Raw genomic sequence first — 18,621 nt, 5'->3', positions numbered from 1 at the left:
TAAACCTCCAGATTAGGGAGTGTAGAGATGGGTATTATGGGACAGAGATTTCTCAATCCAGTCTGATATTCTGATGGTTCACTACCTAAAACTGAGATCCTAATAAATGAAATGATTTGACCAAAAGTCATGTTGAAAGGCAGTATTAGTGGGTTAGTTCCAGAACAAGAAGAAAGCTATATAGCTCCCGGTTCAGACCTGTACCCTTGATTTGCCTTTTTCTTATAACAAATATACATTCTTTGGGCAGTTTTTTTACCAAGAATCCTTAAAATACTTGGAGTACTCTGTCCTAAGAAAATAACCCCGAAGGGGTGAGACTTGGGGGAGGATAGGAGGACCAAATGCATGAAGAAATACTCTGAATATTCATTTTTTTTAAAAATTCTCATTTTTTATAAAAGACTTATTTTTATTAAAAAAAAACATCATATTTCCTACAATGGCACAAAATTTGAAGAGCCGTAATAACTGTTCACTCTGTCCTGTTCTAGAAGTCTTTCCTCAAATGTTAGCCCATCTGAAGTACCCACCCTAAACATTCTATTAAATTGGCCCCCTTCCCCCAACTCTATCCATGTTCCTCTTCTGCTTTTTTTTTTTCACATGACAGTTACCATTTTCCAGCATGTACACAGTTTACTTATTTTGTGTTTATTGACCACCTCTTCACAAGGGCATAACTTTCAAAAGGGCATGCATTTTTGTCCCTGGTTCACTGATGTATTCGCATCACCTAGATCAACCCAGTAAGGGTTCAGTGATGTTTGTTGAATGAATGAATGACCTCCAAAACTAGGAGACTGGGTCAGTAAATTACGGAATGATATTTTATTCTACTTAAAGTGGTCATAAAATTTAGAAAACCATTGTAAAAATATCTAGAATATGCCATTAAGTGAATAAAAAAAAAATTCAAGTTCAAATATGCACTCAGAGGGGAACCAGGTAAAACTATGGACCAGAAAAAAAGATTGAAAGGGAATACAAAAAGGGAGTGGGTTTTATGCTCTTTGTTTTCCATTTTTAAATATATTTTTTCGCATTTGAGAGTTATCTCCAGGAATAGAGAAAAAGCAGGAAGAGGAGAAAGAACTGTGATTGTGAACGTTCTGTCCCCATGGCTTTGGGATGCCTCAGGCCCATATGCTCCTTGCCTGAATCCTTGGCATCTTTATCTAAAATGAAGATGGAACTTTTTAGCCAAGGAGCCTATCAGGGCTTAGTTTTCCTCTTATTTCCAGAAACATGTGATTTGCAGAATTGGCTCAGGAATCCCAAGTTAAGTAACTTCATTTTAGCTAAACATTCAGTTTTGTTCCCCGTTCCCCTCTCCATCCACAGTCCATCCCAATCTCCTGAATTCCCTTTGCTGTTATCCACATCCGTTTGTCTTGTTGCTGTTTTTCTCCACTACTCTCTGCCAACATCCTCCTACTCCAGTCTTGACCCCAGGCTCACGCCTTGTTTAGCCTCTGTCCCCAGTTTGAGGGTGGGTGCTTCCCTGAACAAATAAAGTCATGGCACCGAGAAAGTTCAAGGCCAGAGAAGTCCAGAGAGGCTGATGACATTCAACTACTCTCCCCTCGCCCTGCCTTTCCCTGCATCTTGAGCCAGGTACATGCACCCTGTGCTTTCCATCAGCCTCTCTGCAGCAAGCTCTGGGCCCTTCCCTCCCACTTTCTGTTTCTGCAGACAGTGCCCGTGTTTCCCTTGTTTGTAGCACTTCGACACCCCAAGTGATTCCTCTTACACAGATCTCCTTGCGTGTCCCCTTCCTGGGTCCCAACAACCGTAGGTCTTTATTTCTCACATTGCAGGATGCTCATTGCTCCTCATTTTCTCCACTGGAGAAGACAAGATCTTCTTGTAATCTTCATGTCAGCTGCTCAGTCCCCAGGTTCATGTAATTTTAGGATCAAAAGGAATCTTAAAAGCCACCTAGTGAGGGGTACCTGGGAGGCTCAATGGGCTAAGGATCCGACTCTTGATTTCAGCTCAGGTCATGATCATAGGGTCATGAGATCCAGCCCTGCTTGGGGCTCCACCCTGGGCATGGAGTCTGCTTAAGATTCTCTCTCTACCTCTCCCTCTGCCCCTCCCACCGCTCTGCCCTTAGCCCCCCTTACCTCCCTACCTCAAGTGCGCGCTCAAAAAAAAAAAAAGCCAGCTAGTGAAACCCCCATTACCACTCCATGGTCAGTACATCGCTAGGTACGTGGTAGATGTTTGGGAAATATTTGCCATCAATAAATACTGAAAAATCAGCCACTATGTACCAACTTTTTGGTCATCTTTTATTCATATATATTTATAAAAATCAATGAGTAATCATGGAGAAGCCTGGACCCTAGAAAGCATTGAGGTAAAACTGAAAAACTGATTTCAAATCAACAACACACCCGACATAGGAGAAAAGATAAGTTACTGACAAAAGAACGAGCAGAATTATGATGAAAAGATCACATAGAAATAATAATATCTTCTACCACTAAGAACTGTTAAATAATGGAAGGATGCTAAGGAAAGCTGAAAAATGACAGTACTTGAGGTTAGCAACGTATCTGGGATGATTCATTGGGTGATTAAATTGGGCTTTCCTTGATGGCATAAAATAGAATAAATATGTTAAATAGTTCCTCCTCCAAGAGTCTGGGAAAGGTTTGATTTCCATTTCACTCAAAAATGTGAAATGATTATAACGAGCAAGCCCCCTTACCTACCTTAAAATCGCTAACATAGCCACCTTAACATTACCCCTGAGATTACGAGAACTGTATTCACTGTGCTTTTTGCCAGGACAGCTGAATTTTTTAATGATAATTTTAATTGTCTTTTTTTCTTCTTTCAGGCTTGTAAATTTTATAGTTCCCAATGGTATGTGGTAAACTACAAATATGAACAATATTCTGGAGACATCCGACAGTTACCCCGGTAAGAACCTATCAAGAGTACTCCTTGGGTTTTTCCATATATAAAATATGATTTATGTTTAAGTCCTACCATTGTTTACAAATACATGTATGTTAATCTAGTATCAAGGTATATTTTACAAAATTTAAAAATAAGTGTTACGATAGAACATTTTGTTCAACAACATATATTTTGTTGTATATGCACAGAATCGATTGTGAGATATAAATTATCCTTATTTAATTTTTAGCAAAGTCTTAAAGTATCATTATACCATTCTTTTGTGAGCTGTCATTTCAATAGCAGATATAACATGACTAGAAAAGAACAGTTTGGACCAAAACATTTTTCTGATGATATTCTGTATTTTGCGTTCAGATTTGCCACTGGTTTCATGTGTTTTCATACTGTGATATCAAAAGTCATGTAAATAAACAACTTCCACAGAAGTGACATATGTTTAAGAATAGTAAAAGGGGAAAATAAATAGCTATTTTTTTTTTCTGGTCTCTGGGGAAAAGAAGTCTTTGGGAAAAGGTGTCTTTGTTCTGCACCTGTTCAAACGTCACCTTCAGGGACAAGCTCGCCTGACCTACTACCTGAACTAGTCATTTATTCAGTGTCTGTGTCTCCCAATAAAGCAAAAATCCCCAAATGGTGGGGCTTTTCCTTGCAGAATCCCCTGTAGGCTAGGAGAATGCCTGGCCCGTGGTTAGTGTGCAATTATTACTTATTGGATAAATAAACTAAGTACATGGCACATTTTGAAATATAACATTCCTGGATGGGATTGGAGTGGCTCAAATTAAAGAACTGCAATGAATTGGAATCTCCTAACACATTGCGTCATCCATCTAAGATGATGCAAATAATCCAGAAAAACACAACAATCAAAAGTGAAGTTGTTATTAACCCTCTCCTCAAGTGAAGATGTCGAGAAGATACACATCATGCCTAAGTTTTTAGTGGATACATGGTTTAGATTTGGGCACTATTGGCCCAGATTTCCTGTGCTCCCAGAAACAACTGTTCCAGACTCGGATACTTGGAAAGGCTGCTCTGAACTCCTGAATGCGGAATTTTAAGGAGCTACGGAATAGCTCATAGAAGGTGCCATTAGAGCTCAGGGCTGAAGGAATAGTAGCTACCAGCACTCTGAACTTGAGAAAGGATTCCCAGAGGAAAGAGCAAGGGCAAGTGCCCTGTCTTGGGAATCAGCATGATCTCTTGAGCAGAATGGGGAGGCTTGAACTGATGGTTAGAAAAGCTGGAGTAAGATGAAACCACAGAAGGAGACAGGGGCCTGGTGGGCCCCAGAAAAGAGCTTGGATTCATTCTACCGCAACGGAAGCCTGGGGAAGTTTTAACCTAGTGAGACATGATCCAGTTTCCTTCTTTAAAAAATCACTTGAGCTACTCTAAGGAGAATGGATTGTAGCAGTGAGTATACAAAAAAAAAAAAAAAAAAGAGGTGGAGGGAAAAGAGGCCATGTATTTTTCAGTTACATTACTAAGAGCAAAACAGTGTTCTTCCAAAACAGCAAATTTTTTTTTTTGCAAACCAGTGAATATTAACTTTTACCAAATCTCTGAACATCCCTTTAAATTCAGGTTACTCCTGAGAGTTAACTTCCTATAACTTTGTGTTGGGAAGGTCCCACCGCATGCTAGGCTTTCCTGAGTAATTACTATATTTGGAATATCTGCATGTTAGTCACACGCTAACATGTGTGTTTTTTTTTTAAGATTTTATTTATTTATTTGACAGAGAGATAGAGAGAGAGAACAAGTAGGCAGAGAGGCAGGCAGAGGGAGAGGGAGAAGCAGACTCTCCACCGAGCAGGGAGCCCAACGTGGGGCTCGATCCCAGGACCCTGGGATCATGACCTGAGCCGAAGGCAGCCGCTTAACCGACTGAGCCACCCAGGTGTCCCTAGTCACACGCTTTTTGTAAGCACAACTAAAAAGCAAAGCATTTTTTTAACATCGAGACTTCCTCTTTCTAAAAACTGTTCTGAGAAGCGGTTACAACTTGGAAGCTGTGTCCAAGCAGTTGGAGGACCTCATATGAAGTGAGAGATTGTAGAAAGTGGCATTTAGCCATATGACTTCCTGCTGACTTCAGGTCTGTTGAAATCTTTGTTGTTGTTTTTTTAAGATTTTATTTATTTATTTGACAGAGAGAGAGCACAAGTAGGGGGAGCAGGAGAGGGAGAAACAGGCTCCCCATCGAGCAGGGAGCTCAATGTAGGGCTTGATCCTAGGACCCTGGGATCAAGGTCTGTTGAAATCTTTAATGGCTTTGCCCCCACACACTTTTTCTTATGTCCACGATGCCATCAAGCAAAATAAATATGTGAAAGATTTCACCTTCGTCGTATTCATCCCCTATTAAAACAACAGAGGAAACATCTCCACTGAGAACAGGGCCTGGATATCATCGTTGAATTAGAATTTTCATGGAGCATGAGAAGAAACGTCAGGAGAAGCAAGACAAATGTAACTGAAATACTGTTGGGAATTTCCCTTAATTGACTAAAGGAAGTGGAAGTTGATACCAAGAAGGGGAAGAATAATACTACCACAAAGTAGGAGATTTTAATGAACTATGTGTATTCAAAGTGAAAATCACAAGTTCCAGAATATAATCCTCACACATCTCCTGAAATAATGAAGACCGTAACACTGAATAGAAAAATTATTTTTAAAATGATTTTACAAAGCCTAAGCACTCCCCATTAAAGACTGTGCATATTTAGGTCAGTAGTGGAAACAGATAATTTACTTGGCCTTCAGAGGCTATTAGAATAAATCATGTTCATGCCTCCTGGATTAGAAGAATTCTCCTATGTCTGCTACTAATTTAAGCTGATCATTTCTTTTTATGAGTTCCTGAGGGTCCAAAATAAAAACTTGCAATTATGGTACAGTGAAAAAAGAAGCATGTGTTTATCTCCCTAATTTTTATTCTTTAAATTTGAAATTGTGTTATTATTAATGCTTAAGAACCTCACTTTTTTTTTAAGTGGTGTTCATAGAAGGATACTAGAGAGAAACATTATTTCAGGCTAGAGTGTAAAATATAAGCCTTCACACATAAAAATCAGCACTGAACTTGGGATTCACAGGAGACAAGAATGACAAAAAGTACATGATGCCAGAGGAGCCAAGAATATACCGTGGGGAAAGGACAATCTCTTCAATAAATGGTGTTGGGAAAACTGGACAGACATATACAAAAGAATGGAACCAGACCCTACCTGACGTTATCCACAAAAATTAACTCAAAATGGGTTAAAGACTTGAATGTAAGACCTGAAACCATAAAACTCCTAGAAGAAAACATAAGTGATAACCTCCTTGACATCCATCTTGGCAAAGATTTTTTTGGATCTGACTGCATTCAAGAAAAAATAAACATGTGGGACTATATCAAACTCAAAAACTTCTGCACAGCAAAGGAAACCATCAGCATAATGAAAAGGCAACCTACTGAATGTGAGAAAATATTTGCAAATCATGTATCTGATAAGGGGTTAATATCCAAAATATACAGAAAGCTCATACAATTCAATGGCAAAAAAATAAAACAATCCAACTAAAAAATGAGCAGAGGATCCAAATAGACATTTTTCCAGGGAAGACAGACAGTGGCCAATCAGTACATGAAAAGTACTCATCATTAGGAGATACAAATAATCATCAAGAAAATACGGATCAAAACCACAGTGAGATATCACCTCACACCTGTTAGAGTGGTTAGTATCAAAAAGGCAAGAAATACCAAGTTGTAATGAGGACGTGTCAAAAAGGGAACCCTCGTGAACTGTTGGTGGAAATGTAAACTGGTGCAGACACTACGCAAAACAGTATGGAGGTCCCTCAAAAATTTAAAAATAGAACTACCATGTGACCTAGCAACTCCACTTCTGGGTATTTATCCAAAGAAAATAAAAACACTAATTCAAAGAGATGTATGCGCTCCTCTGTTCACTGCAGCTTTATTTACAATAGCCAAGACATGGAAACAGCCTAAATGTCCATCGATGGATGAATGGATAAAGAAAATGTGAGATAGGTAGGTAGATAGATAAGTAGGTAGGTAGGTAGGTAGGTAGATCGATGGATCGATCACTGAGGAACATGACCACTACTGTGATCCACAGTTACCAAGAACAAATGCCTGTCAAATTGGTTTTGTAAGAAAGAGAAGAAAGGGTAAGTCAGGCTGGCAGAAGAGGGCAGAATATGAAGTTCAGAAAGGGATAGAATAGTGTCAAGGTCAAAGGGAGACTAACAGGAAATAATTAGCATATAGCATAGGACCATCCCTGAGCTAGATGTTGACATCCCATGTTCAAGTTTGTCTTTGCTGCCTCTCCCTGTTTTCCCTACACATTCTTTTATTTTTCACTCAGGATGTTTTCTTAATACCCCCTTTACTGCCCTGCCATCATTTTAAGAATCCTGGAACACTCATGTTCTCTTCTCTGCAGACAAAATACTTGGAGTAATTGCTCTGAAATCAACCTTATGAATCTGCCTCTGAATCTCAAACAATGTGTTGCCTCATGCAGGATGAGGGAGAGAGGGAAGGGTTGTGTTTAGGGGCTTTATTTTGCGTCAAATGAAAAGGTGAAAGGGACTGCTCTTTGTTCAGGAATGTCAAAATATTGTTAAGGAGAAAAGGGATATTTTGGGTAGGACAGGAAAAATTTCCCAGTGGTCCTAAAATAACACTGGCCTCGGCTACTGGCTCTGTCTTCACATAAACTTGACCCTAACCCAAAGAGGCAGAACAAGTTAACATTAAGGGCAATAAGCATAGATATGCTTCAGCATCTCTAAGGCTCTGTAGGAAGGAGAAAGGAGTACAGATACACCAAGATCCTTTGGAAGAGAATAATGGCTACAATCTTAACATGCTTATTCAAGATGGTTTGGGTTCATTTATCCTACATACAGCAAGTAGCATTTGGAAATAGGGCTTCTAATCCCACCTCTTCCACTATGTGTTTATGTGAGTAGCTGTTACAGACTTCACTTTCCTCTCAGTACAACAGTGAGACTAGACTAGACTGTGGAGTTCTAGCATTTGTGTGCAAATGTCTGATTACACACATATATAATTTAATAAAAAGCAATATGCTGCTTAGTACATTTTTAGACTTCAGTGCAAATGTTCTCTTACCTTGGTAGAGATTTTTGGACTTCTTTGAAATTGCAGATAAGTCATGGATGAAGAAGGTTATATTATGTATGTATGAATATGTTTCTGGAATTTGGAATAATGCACACCCATTCGAGTAAATTAATATACGTCAATGAACAAATATTTATTATGTTCTTACCCTGTGCCAGAACCTATGGTGGAGGTAATCTTAAAATACACATTCCCTATAACCATTCTTTCAAGCCTCTGGCTTTTTAATAAACCTGTTACCATTTACAACTACTTACCTATGGACTTTGGGATTTCATATCAAGACTGTGCAACAGATAACAAAATAGATAAATAAATCGAGACTAGGTCTGAAGTGAGGCCCCAGATATCATCTTTAATACCCAATATCAACTACTGTGTACCCCAGAATAGCTTTATTTTTCTTCATTATTGATTTTGATAGCAAGTAACTTACATTAATTTGAATTTATAAAATAAATTCACAATAGTAATAAGATCATTTTTAGAAACCTGTTTAACACATTAGAGGTGCCTCTTATGATGTTGATCGCCAATGAGCATCTCTACAGTAGGAAAAGACAAAGCTGGGGGAGGTGTAGATGGGACTTCATTGGAGCCCTGGCTTTAAGAAACATGTCATCTGGCACGCCTGGGTGGCTCAGTCGGTTAAGGGTCCAACTCTTGGGTTTGGCTCGGGTCCTGATCTCAGGGTCTTGATCTCAAGGTCATGAGATCTAGCCCCGTGTCAGGCTCCACGTTCAGTGGGAGTCTGCTTGAGTTTCTCTCTCTCTCCCTCTCCCTCTGCCTCTCCCAATCATGTGTTCTCTCTCTCTCTCTCTAAAATAAATAAATAAATCATTTTTTTTAAAGGAAGAAACATGTAATCTGGTGGAGGGTAAGATAGGTGCACACACAACAGATTTGGGTAAGAACTGAAAGAGATGCGTGTCTGGCATCTACAGGGAGAAAGTCCTCATTTGTAGAGCCTGGGATGCCTTCGTAGAAACCACTTTGGGGGCACGAACTCTTTTTAGACTACCATAGAATATTATTTAGCTTTAAAAAGGAATGAAATCCTGAGACATGCTATAACATGAATGAAACCTGAAGACATTTTACAGTAAGTGAAATAAGCCAGACACAAATTGACACATACGGCATGATTCCACTTACATGCAGTACCCAGAATAGTCAAATACATAGAGGCAGAAAGTAGAACAGTAGTTACCAGGGGTGGGGGAAGGGAGAGATGGGGAGCTGTTGTTTAATGGATCCTGTGTCATTTTGGGAATGAGAAAGGTCTAGAGTTGGGCAATGGTGATGGTTGTACAATAATGTGAATGTACTTAGTGCCATTGAACTGGACACTTAAACATGGTTAAAATGGTAATTGTCCTGTTATATACATCTTACCACAATTGAAAAAAATATTCTTATCAGGTAGAGAGAATGTGGCTCTGATCTCAGGCTTTTCCATTTTTAAAAATGAGGTCAGTGTTCTTTCTCCACCTTGCCCTGCTGTGAACCAGGAATGGGCATTTTCAAGTCTTTCAGAGGGAAGGTAAAGAATATTATGAACCCACTTGAATGTGTTTCATCCCTATGTGAATGCAGTCTGGTAATTGTATGCATAGTTAAGTATAAAGAGTCCTTGGTCATGCCCCTTCTTATATGGAATACCATCAACATAGGAAAAGATTTGTGATAGGAATAACTGAATGAGCACCCCTGGGCTTTTTTTTCTCAACGGTCAGATTCTGGGGTTGCTTCTACACAATATAAATCACCTTAAAGAAAATAAATATTCCATGCAAATCCTATATGTAGGATTTTCTAGCTAGGTGTCAAGGGATGCTGTTGATCACTTTCATTCAGCCATGAGTTGTGAAATAGAATCAAGCCAAGAGAAGTTTATTTTTGTCCTATTTGACCATTCGTAGTACCAGGTGCACACTCTTGCTGCTGTGGGCTGGTCAGCATTCCAGTGTTACCACGGAAAATGCACCAAGCGAGGACAATTCCACGATGTCAGGTTGGGGCGTTCTTTGGCGGAGGCCACGGTTAGGAGAGCAGCGCACCCTAGTGGCCAGAGATCAGACTGGTTTTCAGGAACTTGGTTTTTCAAGTGTCCATGTAGCACCCTGAGGGCATGTCATTGAAAGGCAAAACAGAAATGAAAATATCACTACTTCAGATTCCACTGCAGAATGTGGACAAAGGAAAACATAAACCACCAAACCTTTAAAAGTGTCCTGCTTGCCTTCATCTCCTTCAAGAAGACATGTCAAATCTGAATAAATAGTAACTGTGGTTTAAAAAATAGAGATTTCTTTGCAAGAGATAATGTGCAATGGTGTAAGGGAAAGTTAATACTTCCAAAGGAAATAGGGCACTCACATGATTACATTACTTTATTTAAGAAAACACAATAGTTGTTACCTAGGAAACAGTGGAAAACAAAAGCCATGTTTCAAATGACAAATCAGAAACTGGTTTTGTTTGTTTGTTTGTTTTTAATACCAGAGCAGAATACAAGCCAGAGAAACTTCCTTCACATTCCTTTGAGGTTGACCATGAAGATGCTGATAAGGATGAAGTAAGTACATTGTTGAAAGTGAAATGTTTAAAGCGGAGGATACTTTGTTCCTGTCTTCCACTAGAGCATTTCACATTCCAACCAGATTAACATAAAAGCAAAAGTAGCTACTTGTGGAAGGGCTTTTTGTCAAAGGGAGTCACATTTGTTTTGAAATTGAACATAATTATTTAAGATGAGTCCATGGAGAAAGAGGAGTTTCGTTTTTAAGTGCAAGGTCAAAGACCCGGGATTCACAAAAGATTGCAGTCATGCCAATGATGCTTCTTCTCCAGGATACCACCTCCCACTCGTCGTCTAAGGGCGGTGGGGGAACGGGAGGAACCGGAGTTTTCAAGTCTGGCTGGCTCTACAAAGGGAATTTCAACAGCACAGTGAACAATACCGTTACTGTTCGGGTAAGGAGACATCAAGACTCATCTTTGTTTCTTCCAGTATTCCTGACACCCCCTCCTTCGGTCACTGCACAGAGGAGAGTCATTTGCATTGAGTTTATGTTTCGTGTCATATTTTATTTATGAGACAGGACGATGTTGTTCTCTAGAACGGTGCCCTAGAACTGTGGCACTCCTGAAGGAATTAGAAAAATTCTAATTTCTCTAATAGCACACCGCAATTGGAACTACTTCTGTATATCTTTTCCTTTATTTAGTCCTTCAAAAAGCGCTACTTCCAGCTGACTCAGTTGCCAGATAACTCCTACATCATGAATTTTTACAAAGATGAAAAAATATCCAAAGAACCCAAAGGCTGCATCTTTTTGGATTCCTGTACAGGTGTGGTTCAGGTGAGTGGAAATCCCTCCTCCTCCTTGGGTTTTTTAAATCAATGAGTGCATTCATCCACTCATCAATCATTCATTCTGTAAGTGTTTATATAGTATCTGATATGACCCAAGAACTGTTCTAGACCTTATGGATTCAATGGAAAACAAGGCAGCCTCGATTTCTGCTTTCACAAAACTCACTTTCGATAAAGGAAGAAAAACAGAAAATAAGCAAAGAAAGAAATGAACAGAATGGAATCCGTTGGTGAAATCTGGAATAAAGAAAATAAGTAGGGCTAGGGAAGGGAGAGGGGAAAATGGTAAGGTCAGAAAGCAGTGTTAATGCTCCAGAAGTGAGGAAAAACGTTTTCAAAGAAAAATTATTTGATCTGAAAACTAAAGAATGAGCAGGGAAGCAAGTGCAAAGGTCCTGAGGCAAGAGCAAGTTGGGTGTATTTAAGGGGAAGGGGAAAATGACCACCTGTGTGGCTACAGTGTAGAGAGCCACTGAGCTAAAGGATTCAGTAAGGTAATATATAAACCATGTATTTCACTATACTTCACAAATACTATCTTTATTATTGGGTAATAATGAAAGAGTAACTCTACAGTGTACATATACATCATCTTCCTTCTGAGAGGAGGTTTCCTTCAAAGACAAGGATTACATCGATTCCCAAAGACTTAATTTCAGAAACAGGACACAGTGCTTTTAACAGACAATGCTGTTACGCAAGCTCTTGGTCTTCAAACTATTGTTCTTAGTATTCGATGTGACATGGACCACTGGGGCAAAGGGAAGCAGAAGAATTCTGTAGGCTTCATTTGGACATCTTGCTTTCATTTATTCTTTTCGCTCTGATGAGGTAAGTATCCTTTTTCCTTCTTACATAAAAATTGAAGCAACCAAATGTTATAGCAAACTCTTCTTGAATTTCACAGAAAGATGCTTGCTCATTGATCTTGGGGACTGTGTTTCTGGTCACAGGCCACTAGGAGCAGACCCTTCTCTTCTCACTAAGCCACAGGCATTCACATAGCTTGCTCCATAGCTGAGATTACATCTTGGATTAATACCAGGGGCACTTGGATATGCAGATGCAAAATGAAGTCTTCTCCAGCCTCTTAGGCCTAGCCTTTTTCTGGATGGTTTATCTGTTAAAATCTGGAATTCCTCCAGAAAATAATAATGCTGAACCTTAAAAGGAAAGAATTAATTAACTGTTGCTGAGCACTGGGTTGGAAGTGAAAGATAATTGCGTTTTAACACAGACGCCAACTGTCCATATGGAAAGGGCAATAAGGGTCTTAATGGAGGGTGGAGATAGTTTTTTATTGTTGATCACAAAGGAAACTCTTTGGCTTTAGAAATAATCAAATAAAACCTTAGTAGCAGGTTAAAGATCAACGATTACATTTTATAGACATTGAACTAAAATTTTTAAATATTTTCTTTTCCATTTTTTCCTTCAAAGCCTGCTCTAGCAAATGCATTATCATCTTTTAGGAAGTATCACTGTAGCCCAACATATCAAGCTTGCAGAGATACGTATTAATATGACATTGTTTCTTCAAAGAATCCTATAACTCCGGGTTGAGCGCACCCCTTTGTGCTCGAATGTGACCTTTCACTACAGGAACCTCTTCACCTTGTTTTAGGCTATGCTTCAGTTTCTGCTTAAATGATGCCTTGGAGCTGGAGAGTGTCTTCTAGGAGAAAACACAGCTTGGGGTTCACACAGATCAGCATTCAAATCCTGGTTTCACCATTTACTATCAGAGGCTTCGAGTAAGTTACTCAAGCTCTGAGCTCAGGTTCCTCATCGGTAAAAAGGAAAAAGGATCGGGGAGGCAGCGTGTCTTCAGTCACTCTTCCCTAGTCTTGTAACCAAACTAACGTGATTTCACTCCCTGGTGAGTCACAGGTAGAAACACACCAGTTGAGTTGTCACGCAAAGGAAACTTTATTTGCAGCAAATACAGAAATCATGGGGAATAACTTCTAAAGCCATGACTCCTCAGTAAGAATGAGTGGGTTTCCTTTACTTAAGGTTAGGATGAATATTTAGAAAGAGCAGCCTTGCCAATGTATGTAAGGTCATACATGTGTCTTATGGAAACATGCCTATACAGACAATGTATGTTATGTAAATGAGGTTTGTGCTTCTCTTTGGGCAGAGATTTCAATATTATAATGAGGTAAAAGTAATTGTTGGTTACTCCATGGGTCGCTCCACAATCCATCCGCACAGGCAGGAGTGGGGGTCGAATTCAAACTGGTCTGGGCATTCCGGGCCCCAGAAGCTCTTCATATGGGCAGTTACGCTTGAGGAGTAGTTTTGGTTTCCATCATGGGATGCTGTGCCCTTCAGGTCTTTTGCCTGAGTTAAGAGATAAGCCGGAAAGAAGAACTTAAGGAAAAATGTGGGACAAAAGTCAGTGGGCACAAGCAAGTAAGAAGTGAAGGTCAGATCTAACTGGTGATAGTCTTTCCATTAAGTACAAAGGTCACAACTTTGAGAGATAAACATTCAACTGTGGAAAGGCCTTCCTAGAAAAATTCAATTCACCTTCCTGAAATTTCTACCTAAATATGTTTATTTATTCATTCATTCACTCATTCAACAAACTTATTTAGTCCCTGTGACATACTAGGAACTGTGCTCAAGCATCGGGAACTCATAACCAGAGAGGGACACAGGCTCATTCCTAACTATTACACAGTGTCACAAAAGCTGTAAGAGGCAACTTCTGTTGAATGTTCTAGGAGCACATAACAGTGATGAACTCTTCTGGGTCAGCTAGCAGGATTCCCCAAGGTAGATTTTACACATTAAAGCACAAATGAATAATCCTACTTCATTTTCCAGGAGAGAGCCATTCAAATATTTGGGAGCCTTTATTACATATTTTAAAGAGTTCAGCTCTCTACCCCCTCATTTCTATTCCTGTTTATCAAGACCTTATAACCCTTTGAGGAGAAAGGACCTCCAGCTTCCTGAGATCACTTTGGGGAGATAGACATTTGGGTTACTTATCACCTTGTGTCTGGATCCTGGTTCTTACATATTTGTTTATAGCTCTTTCTGACTTAGGAGGTCTTACAACTGGAAGGAAGATTCTCAATGAGATACTGCAACTTTAGTCATTGGTCTGACAAACTCCCAGGTACAAAATGTCCCTGAAGATGAAACGCATACACAAAAAAACACAGAACAAATGAATAATAGAATGAGTCAGACCTATTTTGCCAAGAATCATTATCTGTTTCCCTTGAATAAAACAGAAAAAAGGAATAAAGACCTTACCTCAGAAGTGATACCTACCATCTGGCATTCTAAGGAAGTCCAAGCTCCTAAGAGTTTTAGTAAACAAGCCATTTTCATTTGTTTCATTCAGACCCAATCTATATCATTGTGTTCTAAGAATAGCCCTTGGAATTCTTAGAAATATATTTCAAGGGTGAGATCAAGTAGAGAAAAACTCCTACCCACCCAGTAAATTTCTCAGAGATTTTTGGTGATGTTTATGATTAGAAGTTTTCTGGATCTTAGTTAAAAAGGAAAAAAATACAGTAGTTTTCCACTTCATAATATCATCAAACAGTAATGTGGATCTGTTTTATCCCCCATGCACTCCCAATCTGGAGCAGAACTTCCAGTTTTTGCTGCTTCCATTTTGATATGATACAAAGAGATATTGCAGCCTGTATGATCCTATTTTGTTCCTTCAGAGTCTTACTCATTCATCTACTGGCCCATCCATCCACTCAAGGTTCTGCCATTATGGAAGAGAATGAATAGTCCAAGAATCCCATCTGTTAGGTTTTCTACCACAACATTAATAATGACCAATGTCACTTGATACAGGCTTAAATGGGATGGGGGGGGGGGGCAAACACTGCTTCTTTCATCCCAGGTGCCAAATCTGCCACCTTGTGGATATGGGTTCCAAGACAATGGCCTTGGGGTGCCTGGGTGGCTCAGTCAGTTAAGCGTCCAATTCTTGGTTTCGGCTCAGGTCATGATCCCAGGGTCAAGAGATCAAGCCCCGGGCGCCTGGGTGGCTCAGATGGTTAAGCGACTGCCTTCGGCTCAGGTCATGATCCTGGAGTCCCGGGATCGAGTCCCGCATCGGGCTCCCTGCTCAGCAGGGAGTCTGCTTCTCCCTCTGACCCTCCCCCCTCTCATGTGCTCTCTCTCATTCTCTCTCTCTCAAATAAATAAATAAAATCTTAAAAAAAAAAAAAAAAAAGAGATCAAGCCCCGTGTGGGGCTCTGCACTTAGTGCACAGTCTGCTTGAGATTCTCTCCCTCACCCTCCCCCCATCCCTCCCCCAACTCACATACACACGCGCTCTCTCTCTGTCTCTCTCAAATAAATAAATAAATAAAATCTTAAGAAAAAAAAAAAAGACAATGGCCTCCTGTGCTTAACCAAAGTCTAGAAACTTGGATGCATTTGCAGATCAAGCAACCCACCACATGAGGGAAGTAGGGCCAGGTGTGAGACACCAGGGAGCAGCTTGGGCTGTGTAGACTTGGAGTGTGCTCACCCACAGAAGGGGAGTCAAATTGGGAAGGAAAACAAAGGGTACTTGCCAAGGAAAACAAATCTAGAAACTACACATGACCTATAAACTTCCCATTAGCAAACTCTGGCTCCACAGAATCTCATTTCCAATGATAACAATAAAAACCAGAATGACACTTTCTTCATCTAATAGATTATTTGACAGCAGTTGATGGAACGTGCATGATTATTGTCCCAGTTTATTAAAATAAAACTCACGGAGCTAGAGTGGCTTTCCCAAATCACAGAGCTGGTAAATAGCAAAATTAGGTTTGAAGTGGAGGGACATCCAAAATCACGGAAAGATGCCCAAGGAAATGAGTTGGTTATCATACATCAGGTAGGCATACATACGTCCATTTATCCTGCGTAAGCCACACGGACAGGAGAAACACTACAAAGATATGCTCACATGTTGTTTTAAGCAGTGAGTTTTAGGTGCAGGATTTATTTCAGCAAATATATGTTGAAAATTTTGCTGTGCAAAGCATTATGGGAAAGCCAAATATGAATCAAATGCAGCTCCTATCTTCAAAGAGTTCCCAGCCTGTGGGAGGATGCACAGGCAAAAAACAAAGCAAAACAAAACAAATATAGCACATGCAGATAAAATTAGTGACACATCTGAAACAATAGATTCTGATATCATGCAAGAACAAAATTGCATTTATCACGGCATGAGGCTTTATTAGATTATATATAGTCATATACGTATATGTCATGTATATGCTATATTTCTGCTTATTTGTTTACTGACACTCCATAACACTGGAATGTAAGTTCAGAGAGGGCAGGTGTTTTACTTGAATTTTTTTAATGCTGTGTCGCTGGCACATAGAAGGTGCCTGGTGCATTTTTGTTGAATGAAATGAATAAATAAACATGCAGAGAATGGGAAGGATTCTATAAATGGTCACCACCAACCCCAGTAACCTGGATGTGACGTTGTGTGTTTCTTTTTAAAACCCTTCTCTTGTTCCTGCAAAATTCTGTAGAAGTTGCTTGTAACACATTGGAACAATACGGCACAATGGAATATTTTGTTTAGGTTACTTCCTTTGACGTTTGGTTCTCCATTGGCTTTGGTGGCTCTGTTCCAGTATCTATTCCGGAACCTTTCCAGAGGAATACTGCAGAAACAGACCAGTGTGCTCGTGAGATACATCAGATGGCATTAGGACATATTCACAGTTTCCTGTTCTTTATGAAGCCGTGTAGATGGACTGTGGTGGGCTTGAGTAGACAAAGTAGTTGCATCTGCCACAAAGGACACTGTTTTCAGGGAAACAGGAAAATTGGGGGAACAACAACAGAAAGAATATGATTATTTCTTGATTACCACCATAATGACATAACAGTTGCATTTTGAGATTATTAAAATGTCCCATGGATTTTTCTATTTTTATCCTTTCTTTTTTGTTATTTTATATGCCATTATCTTAGAGATCATGGAGAGTGAGATAGAAAACCACTTAGGGCATCATAATCTTCCCTGGCGTAAGCTTCTCTACACTGCAAGTAAGTAGTTCAATTTCACTCCAAATAGAAAAAGGTGATTTGGTTTTTGAGAAGCTGCAAATGGAATATTTATTTCACTGATAAAAACCCCTTTTTGAAAAACAAGGGCTTGTTAGACTTTGCTTGAATTTTTACAAACTATTTTTGAAAATATTGTTGAAGTCGGCAACCATATTCAGTTCCTTTGAAGTACAGAATGCCATTTAGAAAATCAAGTTTTGTCCATGTTTTGTCATGTTTTCTATCTAGAATTCTTTTAGTTCCTTGTCATCTGCATTTGAAAGCAGGTTGCAGCTCGATCCACTTTTAATTAATATAATTAATATAAACATTTTACATAGCTTTGCATCTCCCTGTCCACATTACTTACGGCATGAGATTAGTTAAGCAGATTCTTTCATTTGTTTGTTTTCAAGACAACACTGAGACTTGTTTGCATTTTGTTGTACTCAGATACTTAGCAATATTCTAGCCAAAGCTATGCCCTGAACTCTGAGCATTCCGAGTTCTTTCCTCTGTATCTATTTCTGTTCCTGTTGTTTTGTAAAGGAAAACTGTGTCTCCTTCTATACTTGCTCTCAGCCAAGTTGTCTCTGCCGGTAGACCCACTGTGTCAGGGCGGGTTGCATGTGGCTTTATGGACTTCCTTCATTAGAACCCCAGAGGTGCGTGTCAGGGTGTGGGGAGGGAGTCTGCCCACACCTCCTGTGGAGATCAGAGCTTCTAAGAATTTGTATTCATAAAGAAGCTGTCTAGATGTTTGCTTTTGCACATTCAACTTTGGGGCCATAGCTGCCTTTCTAGCAACACACTGTATATTATAGCCAAAATGGTCTCAAAATGCAGCTCTGGCCTTTTATTAATCAAAATCCGTCTGTCCTCTGCTCTCCTAGAACCCAGAGTGTCCTAGGAGAATAGAGGTATTCCCATGTTGCGATAGGATTCCCATTCTCAAGAAGAATTTTCATACCTTTATTGTATACCTCATCTTCAACACATTTGCATACCTTCCAATTTCACATTTGTATGATTCACTGGTTAGTGCCTGTTCCCCTTTCTGGCAGGGCAGAG

General features: G+C 39.6%; 1 protein-coding gene across 4 annotated transcripts in view; it reads left to right on the top strand.

Annotated features, from left to right (window-relative positions):
- Positions 1 to 18,621, top strand: part of DOCK10 (dedicator of cytokinesis 10) — a 256,600-nt gene that overhangs the window by 136,008 nt on the left and 101,971 nt on the right. For all 4 annotated transcript variants that reach the window (XM_064587156.1, XM_054505990.2, XM_045867857.3 and 1 more), the window contains exons 4-7: positions 2,852 to 2,934; positions 10,622 to 10,694; positions 10,970 to 11,092; positions 11,347 to 11,481. In XM_064587156.1, the coding sequence (XP_064443226.1) occupies positions 2,852 to 2,934; positions 10,622 to 10,694; positions 10,970 to 11,092; positions 11,347 to 11,481 (414 nt within the window). The remainder of the gene's footprint in view (positions 1 to 2,851; positions 2,935 to 10,621; positions 10,695 to 10,969; positions 11,093 to 11,346; positions 11,482 to 18,621) is intronic.

The sequence above is a fragment of the Mirounga angustirostris genome, unplaced genomic scaffold, assembly GCF_029215605.1.
Source record: "Mirounga angustirostris isolate CCGP_5_RB_7025 unplaced genomic scaffold, mMirAng1.0.hap1 SCAF_3, whole genome shotgun sequence".
Classification (NCBI taxonomy): domain Eukaryota; kingdom Metazoa; phylum Chordata; class Mammalia; order Carnivora; family Phocidae; genus Mirounga; species Mirounga angustirostris.
Note: the sequence above shows the minus strand (reverse complement) of the source record. Positions and strands in the feature narration are given on the sequence as shown.